Source organism: Portunus trituberculatus, chromosome 33, assembly GCF_017591435.1.
Source record: "Portunus trituberculatus isolate SZX2019 chromosome 33, ASM1759143v1, whole genome shotgun sequence".
Taxonomy (NCBI): Eukaryota; Metazoa; Arthropoda; class Malacostraca; order Decapoda; family Portunidae; genus Portunus; species Portunus trituberculatus.
In genome coordinates, this window is record NC_059287.1 from 4676368 (window position 1) to 4689291 (window position 12924).

Below are 12924 nucleotides of genomic sequence, written 5' to 3' on the forward strand. Positions count from 1 at the left end.
AAATTCAAATGCCCGAAAGGAGAGAGAGAGAGAGAGAGAGAACTCGCGTGGTGTTATTGGAGCTTGGGGGTAGTTCTTAGCGGTGTGTTCTGCCAGGAGTTCGGGGAGAATTTTTTGATATGCAGTAACTTTGCTCTCAGAGATCATAACATGTTGAAAACTATATCAATCTACTCAAAATAACACAGAGAAATGTGCATTTATAAGGAAAAATATTTTTTAGCATTTTTGACAGGTGTGATTTTTCCCCATTGTAACAGTTGGAAAGTAAATCAACTCCCATACTTTAAGGGTTCAAGATATCCTGATGATTATTTTTTCCAGTATAGCTGAAAACATCTCTGTCTCAGATTACAAACTCATTTTATGGTAATGTGAATAATCCACAAAAATAAATAAATAGTGTGAGGAAGAGCTGGCAGGCCTTCTTGTATGAAAGGTAAATGAACAAACTGACACTCATTGGCTGAATCTTGATGTCTACGGTGCTCTCATTGGTTGCCCAGCACTTGATGGGATGTGTCAAGCATTGTGATTGGCCACCACTTCAGTATGTGGTGGTCTGGCTCTTGGGAGCTTCTTACCACTATAATGGACTCACATGCATCAGATGATAGAAGTGCATTTTTGCATGAATACACAAGGAACATAAATCTAAACATCAGTGGAATACTGGTACCTCATGTTGGTTTCCAAGGTTCAAGTCCTGGTGATGACTGCTATGCCATAAGGACTTTCTGAATGGATTATTCAGAGAAGAATTAACCTAATGATAACCTAATGATCACTAAGTAGAGCTTGTGCTTTTGTTGTCAGTGCAGGCAGTCAGCGGTGTGATAGGTCAGTTCCTTCTATAGAATGGGGATTTTCACTCTTGTTGAAGTGATATCTCCAGACAATCCATCATAGTACTATAAGAAGGGGGACTGGGGAATATGCTTGTGTACACAACTCAAATGGCCACTGTGGCGGACAAGACCTTATTCCACTGAATGCCTCATATTTTTAGGGGGGCCAATTTGTTTTGTGATAGTTTCTATGGTTACTTTTTTTTTTTACCTCTTAATTATTTTTGGGAAATCTTGTCACTTTTGACTTACTAAAAATGCTTCAGGAAAATCATTATTTATTATTGTATTTTGTAACTTTTCAGCACTATATTGCGCACTTGAATCAAGGCACTGTAAATTTTCGTGCTCATTTTACTCTTCTTTTTTCTTCTTGTTATTGAGAATTAAGGCACTCTGACATGTACCACTGAGAAAAACCTTGATAGTAACAGAGCATCATCATCTGGACAGAGGAAAGCAAGTGTGGCAGCTTTGGGTGTGTGGAGTGGACGGAGGACTACCTTGGCTGGGAGAAGCTTGGTGTTGGGCGGATGCTGGTCTTCCTGGCATTGGAGGGTGTGGCTTTCTTTTTGCTTATCACCATAGTGGAGATGAAGGTGTTTCAACGAGTGAAGTACATCCTAGCACGCCTCAGGAGGGCTGTCACACCCTGGAAGAATGGTGAGTTGGTGCCAGAGGGTGCTGAGACCAGGATAGATAGTGTTCAAAATGTTGTGGATATATCTTGTTATTTTCAAATATATGGCTAATATACCAAAATCTATTAGTTTGTTTTATCATGCAGTAGAGATGATAAATAAAGAATGTTTCACTAAGAATTTAAGTTAGAGATGATATCTAGTTAGCCCAATTAAAGAATGTTTTAATAGGAATATAAGTTAATTAGACACTTAAAAGCATGACAAGAATATATATATATTGGCCATGCAGCAGGTGGGAGAACCATCTTGAAATGTGTCACTGCACCAGGAGATGCTTAACATATCTTAGTCACCTGTTCTTCACATCTTATATTGCATCTATGCATTATTTACAACTGTGTGATCCTGTTTGTGGCAGGACGGGCATTGGAGGATGGACTAGAGACAGAGGAAGATGAGGATGTGGTTGCAGAAAGACTCCGCATCCTTAACACTCCACCAGACAAACTGATGGATTCTGACAGGCTGATATTAAGGTGCAAAAATTTAAATATTTTCTGGATGTGAAAAATAAGAACAGTACAGTTAATTAAAAAATTAAGATTAAATGATGTCCAAAAATGTTGTTGGAATCAGGATTTCATTGTGTGTATAAGGTGACACTTGCCTCTGATACTGTACTTATATTGTTATGTTAATACTGTAGTGTCTTTTGTTAAGTTAATACTGTAGTGTCTATTGTATTTGTTGTACAAGGTTCAAAGCAATGATCTTGGATTGAACTGTTTTAAGGAAATTTGCCTTAGAGATATTAATTAGATGCTAGTGTTATATTCTTTGCTAATAAATCATTGTTGTCTCAGGGATCTGTGTAAGACATACCCAGGTGGCCTGACAGCAGTAGACCACATCAACCTTGGGGTGCCTCTGGGAGAGTGTTTTGGGCTCTTGGGGATCAACGGTGCTGGGAAGACTACCACTTTCAAAATGTTGACCGGTGATCTCCAGGTATCTGAGGGAGATGCCTATGTGAATCATTACAGCATTAGAGCAGATATTAAGAAGGTAAGCAGTGCAGCACAGATAAAACCAATTTCTAGAGAGTGATCTATATATGCAGTTTGTTACCTTAGATTTGGGAATAGCTGACAACAGGCATTTTTATACACAAATTCATAAATACTCAAGTGATCTTCCCTGATGGCAATTCAGACCATTATAATTCAATATACTAATCCTTTTGAAATTGATTCTGTGAACTTATATATATATATATATATATATATATATATATATATATATATATATATATATATATATATATATATATATATATAACCAAGTCTTGTGAGCCTGGTAATGGTGCTACTTTCAATAAATAATGAATGAACCACATTTGCACCACAGAAACAATGACACCAAACAGAAGCCTCAGCCAAGTGTTACTGTCCCTTGCAGGTGCGGCAGGACATTGGCTACTGCCCTCAGTTTGATGCACTCCTAGACCACCTGACAGGCCGGGAGACACTGCGTATGTTTGCTCGGCTGAGGGGTGTGCCCGAGCGGCTCATTGACTCCACTATCCAGAGCCTGGCAGAGGAGCTGCTCATCACTCAACACCTTGACAATCTTTTCAAAAATTACAGGTTTGTCAACAAGAATGCTTACTAACCAGTCAGTCAGTCTCTCTCTCTCTCTCTCTCTCTCTCTCTCTCTCTGCGCCAGCAACAAGTCCTACCATACAGTTTGTGCAGTTAATTAGTTAATGGGTTGGCTCATGAAGATTAATTGCATTTTTAGATTCATTGCCAAGAGTGAGTTTATGTAGCACAAAATTTTTCTTCACCAAGTATTTGCCTTGGTAATACTAGCAGGGCAACTGTGCATGGCTACATTGTGAAAGCTTTTATTATATATGTGTGATAAACAGGAGAGTTACATCTGTGGTTATCTTGTACAAGGTAAACATTACAGTCAAGCAGATATATTGATTCCAACAGGAGTGAGCAACTCTGTTTGTCAGGTGGCGGTAAAGGGATTTCTTGATGGAGCACAGGACCTGCCTGCACTCTGTACCCGGCCTGGCCAGTGCAAACTATTATCATTATGGACCCATAAATAATACTGCCTTGCCACCACTTTTCTGGTTCAATTATTTATACCAAATTACTTCACCACCTTCTAAAAAATACATGCTCGCTCACACACACTCGCTGTCGCTGAGAGAGGACGGCTCGTCTCCGGCTGCGGACGGGAAGAAGGAAAATACCTATGGTGTTACAGGGCCTGGGTAACTCTAAGTTAGTGTCCTGTTAATGTCCTACTGTCACTTAGTGTTGAAAGTGAGGGATATGGAGAGTGATCCCTGAGAGGAGGAGAGTGTGGGCGGTGATTGTTTTGGCCATAATCAGCTGACGATAACAAAAATGGCGTCTAGACAAACTAGAGACTTTGAAGGTTTTATTACTACACCAAAAGGACTGGAGAAACTTGATATGGATGCAAGAATCCAGGCACTGGAAAGTAAGTTCCTAAACATTTTGTCAATAGAAGAAAAACGGGATAGAGTTCTAGCCGAGAATGATTCGTTCAAAAAAGATATCTATTTGTTAACGTTAGCGAATAAAGAGCTATTGAAGGAAAAAGTAGAGATGGAGAAAGAAAACCAACAACTAAGGAAACAATGTGAAAAGATGAAGGCTAAACTCATGGAAATGGAGATAAAAATATCCGAAGGGGACTTGAGGAAGGAGGAATGCCTTAATCTAATTGATACCAGGATGAAAGAAGTGAACCATGAACATCAGGAGGTACAAAGGTTGTTTAGGGAGATAGTAAAAAAGCAGGAAGAGGAAAATAAAGGGATTACGCAGAGGGAAATGGTAAAGGCACTAAAGGAAAATGAGTATGTGGTGAGAGATATTGCTGAAAAGAAAAAATGTGTGATCATAATAGGATTGCGGGAGGAAACTAACAGGAACTGGCAGGATAGGAGGAATAAGGAAAATAACAGGATTAAGTCTTTACTGAATAAGATCTCTGTGGAGGAAGAGGACCTATATGCTGAGGTAGAAGAAAGTGTGAGATTGGGAGCTTTTGAGGAAGGCAAGAATAGACCATTAAAATTGAAATTAAAGTCTCAGGTGGCAGCGGAGGCCTTGTTGAGGAGGGCTTGGAAACTTAAGGACTCTGAGGAAACTAAAACAATTTACATAAGAAATATGTCACAGGATGAGCGAATGAAAATGAAAGAGCTTGTAACTGAAGTGAAGGAGAGGAATGACGAAAGAACAGAGGAGGAAAAGACCAAGTTTTTGGAGGATTGGGAGGCTAGTGGTGGCGAGGCAATTTTATTTATAGTGGTACCCATATTAGGGCCCATATCACCACCCAAGCTCATCTTGAGTGTAACCACCTAGAACCTGGGTATCATGGTGACATGTAGGTAACTTTAAACCACTCGACAAATGGCAAAGTGTTTTAATTAAGGCTGTACGTGGTGGGATTCGAACCTACGCGTGGACATCTGCCCGATCCCACGCTCACCACCTTATCCACTATGCCACCGATGGATAAAACAGACGGAATAGGCATTACATGGAAGAACGAGACTAGGAATGGAATAAAAGTGACTTACACGAACATAGATGGATTTCTGTCTAAGAGGCTAGAATGTATGGATTACCTAAGAAATAACGAACCGGACATAATGTGTGTAGTGGAAACAAAGCTAAGGCCCGAAATAAAGCTAGACTGGTTTGCTGTAAAACACTACAAAGTATGGAGAAATGATAGAAAAAATAAAGGAGGTGGTGGTATAATGGTTCTTACTAAGGAAGATCTGATAGTGAAGGAGGTGAACTATAGTAAGAGAAATGAGGAAGTGATTAGTATGCTTATAACAGATGGCAAGAGGGACATTTATACTATAACAGTATACATACCACCCAGAACCAATGCTTGGGAATATGAACAGTACCAAATGGTGATGATAAATACTCTAGACAGAATGAAGCAAGAACTCATCAGAAAGGATAGAGTGATGATAGTTGGAGACTTTAATTGCAAAGAAATAGTGTGGGAAGACTACGAAGTGGTGAACAGTGGTGATTGGGCAGAAGAATTGTTAAAGGTAGCAACAAATAACTTAATGACACAGTGGGTGAGATCACCATCAAGGTGCAGGGGACAAGATGTTGCAGCAAGGTTGGATTTGGTATTTACCAGGGGAATCTCTAAAAGAGGAAATTGAACATGAAAGTCCCTTGGGGAAAAGCGATCATGATGTCCTAAGCTTTGAGCTGGATACGGAATTAAGCACGAATAAGATTGTGGAACGCAGGGAGGAAAAATTAAATTATACTAGGGCAAATTATAACCATATAAGGGAGTTCTTTAATGAAATTGACTGGTCCGTGGTATACCAGGAAAGGGATATGCAATTGAAATACGATAAATTTATGGATTTGTATAACTCTGCTGTGAAAAAGTTTGTGCCATATCACAGAAAGAGGACTTTAAATAATAAACAGTGGTTTAATAGAAATTGTGAAGAAGCAAAAAAGAACAAAGAAAAGGCATGGAAGAAACTTAAGAAAAACAGTGATGTATTATCAAGGGAAGTCTACAAAACAGCAAGGAATAGATATGTTGAAGTAAGGAGAACAGCACAGAAGGAATATGAACAGAGGGTGGTGGAAAACTGTGATAGTGACCCAAAAATGTTTTACAAATTCATAAATGGAAAACTAAATAAAAGGGAGGCAATAGAAAAGGTAAAAACGGGAAGAAGTATATGAAGATGCTGGAGATATAGCTGAAATTTTGAACGACAACTTTTGCAAAGTGTTTACAAAGGAGGAGCATTTTATGGGAGGAAGGCCTACGGAAATAAAGCAAATGCAGGACATCATGGTTACTAAGGAAGATGTAAGGAAAATTATAAGCAATCTGGATATTAATAAATCAATGGGGCCTGATGGCATATCTGGGAGGTTGCTAAATGAATGTAAGGATCAATTGTTGAACCCCGTATTTGATATTGTGGAAACCTTCATACGAACAGGATTAGTCCCAAAAGAGTGGAAAAGAGCTGACATTGTGCCTATATATAAGAATGGTAGTAGAATGGAACCGCTAAATTATAGACCAGTATCGTTGACTAGTATATTGTGCAAGGTATGTGAAGAAGTAATTAAAGCTAAGTGGAGTGAGTATCTAGAAAGTGAAAACATTCTGAGTGAAATGCAGTTTGGTTTCAGAAAAGGAAGATCGTGTGTATCCAATTTATTATGTTTTTATTCAAGAGTGACTGACATACTACAACATAGAGAGGGATGGGTGGATGCTATCTACTTGGACTTGAGAAAGGCCTTTGATAAAGTACCACACAATAGACTGATGTGGTAACTAAAGATGATTGGAGGAGTAAATGATAAACTAGCAAAATGGATGGAAAATTACTTAATGGGAAGAGAAATGAGAACAGTGGTGAGAGAAAGGAAGTCTGAGTGGAAGAAGGTAACCAGTGGAGTTCTACAAGGGTCAGTGCTGGGTCGCATCATGTTTTTGATTTATGTTAATGATATGCCAGTAGGAATTGACAGTTATATGAACGTGTTTGTGGACGATACTAAAATTATGAGGATAGTAAAGAATGTGGAAAATTGTAACAAGTTACAGGAAGATCTTGATAAAATATATGAGTGGAGTAAGGAGTGGCAGATGGAATTTAATATAGACAAGACCCATGTTACGAAAATGGGAAGAAGTAGATACAGACCAAACAGGGATTACAGGCTGGGTAATGAGAAAATTAAAGAGACCAATGAGGAGAAAGACTTAGGAGTAACTGTGCAAAACACCTTGTCACCAGAGAAACACATTGACAAGATTTTTTGGAAAACATACAACATGCTTCAAAATATTGGCCTTGCATTCCACTACCTAGATGAAGGAATGATGAAGATGATATTATGTACCTTAATAAGACCCCAGTTAGAATATACAGCATGTGTCTGGTCACCGCATATGAAGAAAAATGTGAAGAAGGTGGAAAGGGTACAGAGGCTGGCAACAAGGATGGTACCAGGACTCAGGGAGTTAGACTATGAGGAAAGACTGAGGAAGCTGGGGCTGACCACATTAGAAGAGAGAAGAACAAGAGGAGACATGATAACTATGTATAAATTGGTGAACAAGATTGACATACTGGATAGAGAGTTGATAAAGGTGACCACAAGTCACCTCCGAGGACATGGAAAAAAGCTAATAAAGGACATCTGTCTAAATGACGTGAGAAAATATAGTTTCCCGCATCGTAGCATTGATAAGTGGAATAAACTGAGCAGTGATGTCGTTGACACGGTGTGTGTCAATTAGATGAAAGAGAGATATGACAGGAATGGACAAGGAGACAGGTCACAGAGAGCTTAGCTCGGGCCCTGTAATACACAAATAGGTAAATACTTGTAAGGTTATATCTGCCTTATTGGGATGTTTGCCTTGCACAAAACATGCACATCAAATCTTGCCTTGGGCCTCGGGAGACAGCTGAGCACCGCTGTCCCACCCCACACTGTTACCTAGGGCAGAGGTTCTCAGACGGGATGTTGACATGATCCACAACACAATGAAAGAAATTCATGTTTTCAACTCATTACAAAAAATATATATATATGTAAAATAAAAAGTATGTCACTAATTCTCTATTATCATCCTGATATCAGTAGAATTGTTACTTAGATGTGCTATCAGCTAGCTTTCACACTTATTATATCATAGCAATTAAAAATGTTGAAGACAAATTTATGTTCAATGTGTGCAGATAAATTGATATTAAATGTGCAACATTATACTGAATATTAATGGGTATCCCAGTAGGGTTAAGATCACTTGTTTGGTTGGGAGTCCTTGGTTGGGACTCACCATATCTGGGAGGTACTGGTATAGTCAATTTTAGGAAACTGGTCTGGACAACATTCTTAGCAATGTCTCACTGGACAGAGATATTGTGCTGTTAGCTCACTTTTAGCCATGAACTGAAAAGTGCAACTCATCTGTCTGTCAGCCAGTCCACCAACTAGCTAATTGCACATAAATAACTGATACTGCCAACAGAACCACACCAGTCACTTCCCACAGCCTTTCATGAATTCTCTCAATAATGTTACGGTACATTTGACAAGTATACAATTTCCATTATTCTCTTACCTCATTAGTACATACAGTTTGTGTCTCTCCTGTAAGAATACACTAAAGTAAATAAAGTTTGGTAATATTCTTGCAGTGGTGGAAACAAGAGGAAGCTGAGCACAGGTGTGGCTTTGGTGGGTGACCCTCCACTGGTGCTCCTGGATGAGCCCTCCTCAGGGATGGATCCGGTGGCACGCCGCCTCCTCTGGGACGCCCTGACCTCAGTGAGGGATGCTGGTCGGAGCATCATCCTTACGTCCCACAGGTGAGCCGGCAGGCTTGCATTATATAGGCAACCCCTGCTTAACGAAGGGGGTTACGTTCCTAAAAAACCCTTCGTTAAGCGAAACTCTTAAGCAAATCGATTATAACAAGTTTAACCCCTGACTTGAACTTCCATTGAGAGTAAACAAAGTGAGAGTGCATCATAGTACAGTGAAAGGTTTAATGAAAGTAAAAATTATGAAGTTAAACATGTAGGCAGTTTAATTTAAGTCATTATAACATACACTAATGTATGTATGTACGTAACTTTATAATGTTGATGATCTTACATTTATGAAGTGAGAGTGAAACGGGAAAGACACTAACCGGCAACCTGTGGAATGTAAACAAAGGGTGCATCATTGTATCTCACATACAAAACTTATGTGCCACATTCCACAAGGCTTTCCATTTTATCCATTGTAGAGTCACGAGTTCAGGTGGTTCTTTTAGCTTGCAAGGAAGATACGGTCTCACCAGCCTTCATAATAGAGTCTGCTGACTTGAAAATAGTAGAGACAGTAGATGGAGTCAAGATGGTGATGAGCAATGCTATTAGTTTTCTCGCCTCTCTCTCGTGTCTGTGAATAATATCCAGCTTCACTTCGAGAGTAAGAGACTTCCTGGTCTTCTTAGCAACACTAGGCGACATTGCAGGGCATTTTGGTGGTAAGTTGAGCGAGGGAAGACAAGCTGCTGCTGACGCTGTAATTGTTTTGAACAGGGCGAGTGAGTGGTGCTCGTGTTGTCCACGAGAGGCAATGGTGTATTCAAAAACCTGTCGGCTTGCATGATACAACGGGGCTTTCAAACTTTGAAAAAATTACTTGGATAAAACTTTGTTAAAGCGAGTTTGGTGTTCGTTAAAGGAGCAGATGGTAGTAAAATGAAACCTTCGTTGTAGCAAAATTTCGTTATGTGAACCTTCATTAAGCGGGGGTTGCCTGTACTTTCTTCATCTCTTTGAAATTTATTTTCATTATTCATATTTATTCTGTATTTATATATGATAATAATCAGTATGCCATCACAGTCATAAATATGCCTTCACATCCTTTGCTTGTGTTTTGTATCTTCTTAAGATGGACTATGTAGCCGTCACAACCTCACATTCCTACACTATGGTATCATGCAACACAGTTATATTATCACCATTACTTCCCAGCCAGTCAAAGCATCATAATTAGCAACAGATCCCTAGCATCCTGAGTGTGTGATAACTAATCCTCCCATCCTTCTATGGCTGCCACTCAGCATGGAGGAGTGTGAGGCTCTGTGCACACGTCTTGCCATCATGGTGAATGGAAAGTTCCGTTGCCTTGGCTCTCCCCAGCATCTCAAGAGCAAGTTCTACTCCATCATACTACGGTGATTATTTTCTGGGTATTGTACTTGAATCTTAACACTATTTTATGTCTTTTTTTGTCTGTTTCTCAAACCACAACAAATTGTTTCCATCCTCCTCTTGAAGATTCTCACCAAATGTATTCCAAAAAGATGACAAGCAAGAAAATAAGAAATTCTTACTGTTTTCAGTGTGAAGATGAGTGAGCCAGAGGATGGGGAGGGGAACTACACCATTGACCAGGCCTCACCCTCACGGCTACCTCCTGAGATGCGCAGTGTCAAGAGCTTCATTAAGGAAACTTACCCGAGTCAGTATCTGGTGAATTGTTTTATAGTTATTGCCATCCACTCACTTGTGACTTACTTTTATAAAGTAAGAAACGGCATCAAACTTTTGATTTCAATATAGTGTACTATTAAAGAAGACTTACTAATCACAATTAAAAAGAAGAGAAAGATCTTAGTAACAAGCCATCCTTCTTATAACATTCTTACTGCTTGACTCCCACCAGAGAGCCACCTTCGAGAGATGCAGTGGGGACGGCTGGAGTACTTCATTCCTGCAGAAGGACTCACGTGGGCCTCAGTGTTTGGCACTTTGGAGCGGAGCCGCCAACACCTTCCTATTGAGGACTACAGTGTCACCCAGACAACACTGGAGAGGGTCAGTGATTATGTCCTACAAGAGTGGAGAGGGGAATGAGAGGACTGAAGTATGCAAGGATCAATGTGTGGAGGACAGCTAGTAGGGTGTCTACTTGCATCTGAGATTTGAGAGGGATACTTGAATTTGAATTGATAAATCAGATTAATAGGAAACATTTCACTTACCAGATATGTTGAGAATTATTATTATTATAATTATTATTATTAATCTGTTCTTCTTCATATAATTATTATTATTACTTTTGTAATATTAAACTTATACTTGATATACTTTATTTTTGCAGGTTTTCCTTACCTTCACCAGAGGACAGCGGCCAGATGAACAGGACAAGAGATAGCTGCAGGCAAAGGCTTGAGGGAAGATTTGGGCACAGTTATCTTAATATTAACACCACACTCTGTAATATAAAAAGAGTAGTGGTTTAGTATATTTTATTACTCTTCCAGTACTGATGTTATTGCTAGTCATTGTTTTCTTACTATACATACTATTGTTATGTGCTCAGAAATGCTGGCAAGATTTCTGACACTCCTTTCTGTATCAGCTTGAGTGGAATTATGGTAGAGAGGGAATTTTATAAGAGGAAGTGAATATGTGAAAGGTAAGACACTGCAAGATAGATACTGCATTGTGTTCAGCAATGACTGCTTAGATGGAATGAAGTCAGTCTATGTTAAATAGAATAAAAAGAAATGATTTTGAAGGCTGCTGTGGAGTGAAGTGTCTGTATTAAAGGAGGAGTGAGTTCAGCAAGTCAAAAGAAGTATCAGATATTCAAGGTCATACGGCACAAAGTGAAGAAATTAACTATGGAGAATTGTAGTGAAGAAGGCTTTCCTACAGTGTGTGTTGTGTTGATGCTTGAAAAGGAGTGAGAGCAACAAAGGACACCTAAGTGGGAATGATGGTAAGATGCTGTAGGATTGAAGGATGAGGAAGGAGGTTTCTGGCAAAAATGTGCTTATGGTCAAAGTAGAAGTGATTGTCAATATTTACTGCAGTCATACTCAAAACAGGTGCCAGAATATATATATAAAGATTTTTTTTCAAGTTAGCACTCAGTGATTTATAGGAATCTATAAATCACAGAGATACTCCATGATGGCTGAGCAAGACAAGCATAGGAAACAAGGTATGACCTTGTGCTTCATTATTGCTGTTGTTTTCCTGTTATATGTTGTCTTTTGGATGTTCAACATGGCATGTACATATTATTTCATCAAAAATAACTGCAGTGTTGATATATATATATATATATATATATATATATATATATATATATATATATATATATATATATATATATATATATATATATATATATATATATATATATATATATAATATATATATATATATATATATATATATAAAGTATATTAATAGCACAACAGCAGTACAATTTTATAACTTAATGAAAATTTGAATCCTTTAGAATTAGGTGAGTCTATTCAACACAACAACTGTGATCAGTAGACCTTAAGATGAACAATCAAATGAACATTTAAATATTTTTAACAGTGTATATATGTATGCAGGTACTAAAATAACAAAACAAATAAACATATGTTAGCCAAACAAATGCCTTATGTGATTATTAGATTACTAATAAATATATGATGTCACACCCAAATTTCTAACCTCTTTGTTGTTTAAAAGAACTGTGCAACGAAAAATATAGGATTGCTGTTGTGAGCATGATGAAGACATGAACAACTTAGGGCAGAGGTGTCAAGCTGAAATAATTTTGGGAGACATCATGCACTCAATTTCAAAGACCATTAATGATTTTATAATCACAATGTTATGAAATGAAGTTATTTTACTGATTAACTTGGTTTATCAATAATATTACCATTCAGTTTGTAAAATTAGTCTTGCCTAGTAAGCACAATACCTAAGTCAGTCATAACACCAATATATCAAACTCGGCCACACAACTCCTACTGCGCCCACTCAT

The 12924-nt window shown here is 38.4% G+C and overlaps 1 protein-coding gene across 3 annotated transcripts in view; it reads left to right on the forward strand.

Annotated features, from left to right (window-relative positions):
- The window catches only part of LOC123512235 (phospholipid-transporting ATPase ABCA3-like), a 137657-nt gene extending 125068 nt beyond the window's left edge, over positions 1-12589 (forward strand). For all 3 annotated transcript variants that reach the window (XM_045268493.1, XM_045268494.1, XM_045268492.1), the window contains exons 29-37: positions 1302-1511; positions 1911-2028; positions 2356-2557; positions 2951-3138; positions 8781-8951; positions 10205-10318; positions 10487-10605; positions 10810-10961; positions 11248-12589. In XM_045268493.1, coding sequence (XP_045124428.1) covers positions 1302-1511; positions 1911-2028; positions 2356-2557; positions 2951-3138; positions 8781-8951; positions 10205-10318; positions 10487-10605; positions 10810-10961; positions 11248-11301 — 1328 coding nt within the window. In that variant the 3' untranslated portion in view covers positions 11302-12589. The remainder of the gene's footprint in view (positions 1-1301; positions 1512-1910; positions 2029-2355; positions 2558-2950; positions 3139-8780; positions 8952-10204; positions 10319-10486; positions 10606-10809; positions 10962-11247) is intronic.
- Positions 12590-12924: the final 335 nt, after the last annotated feature.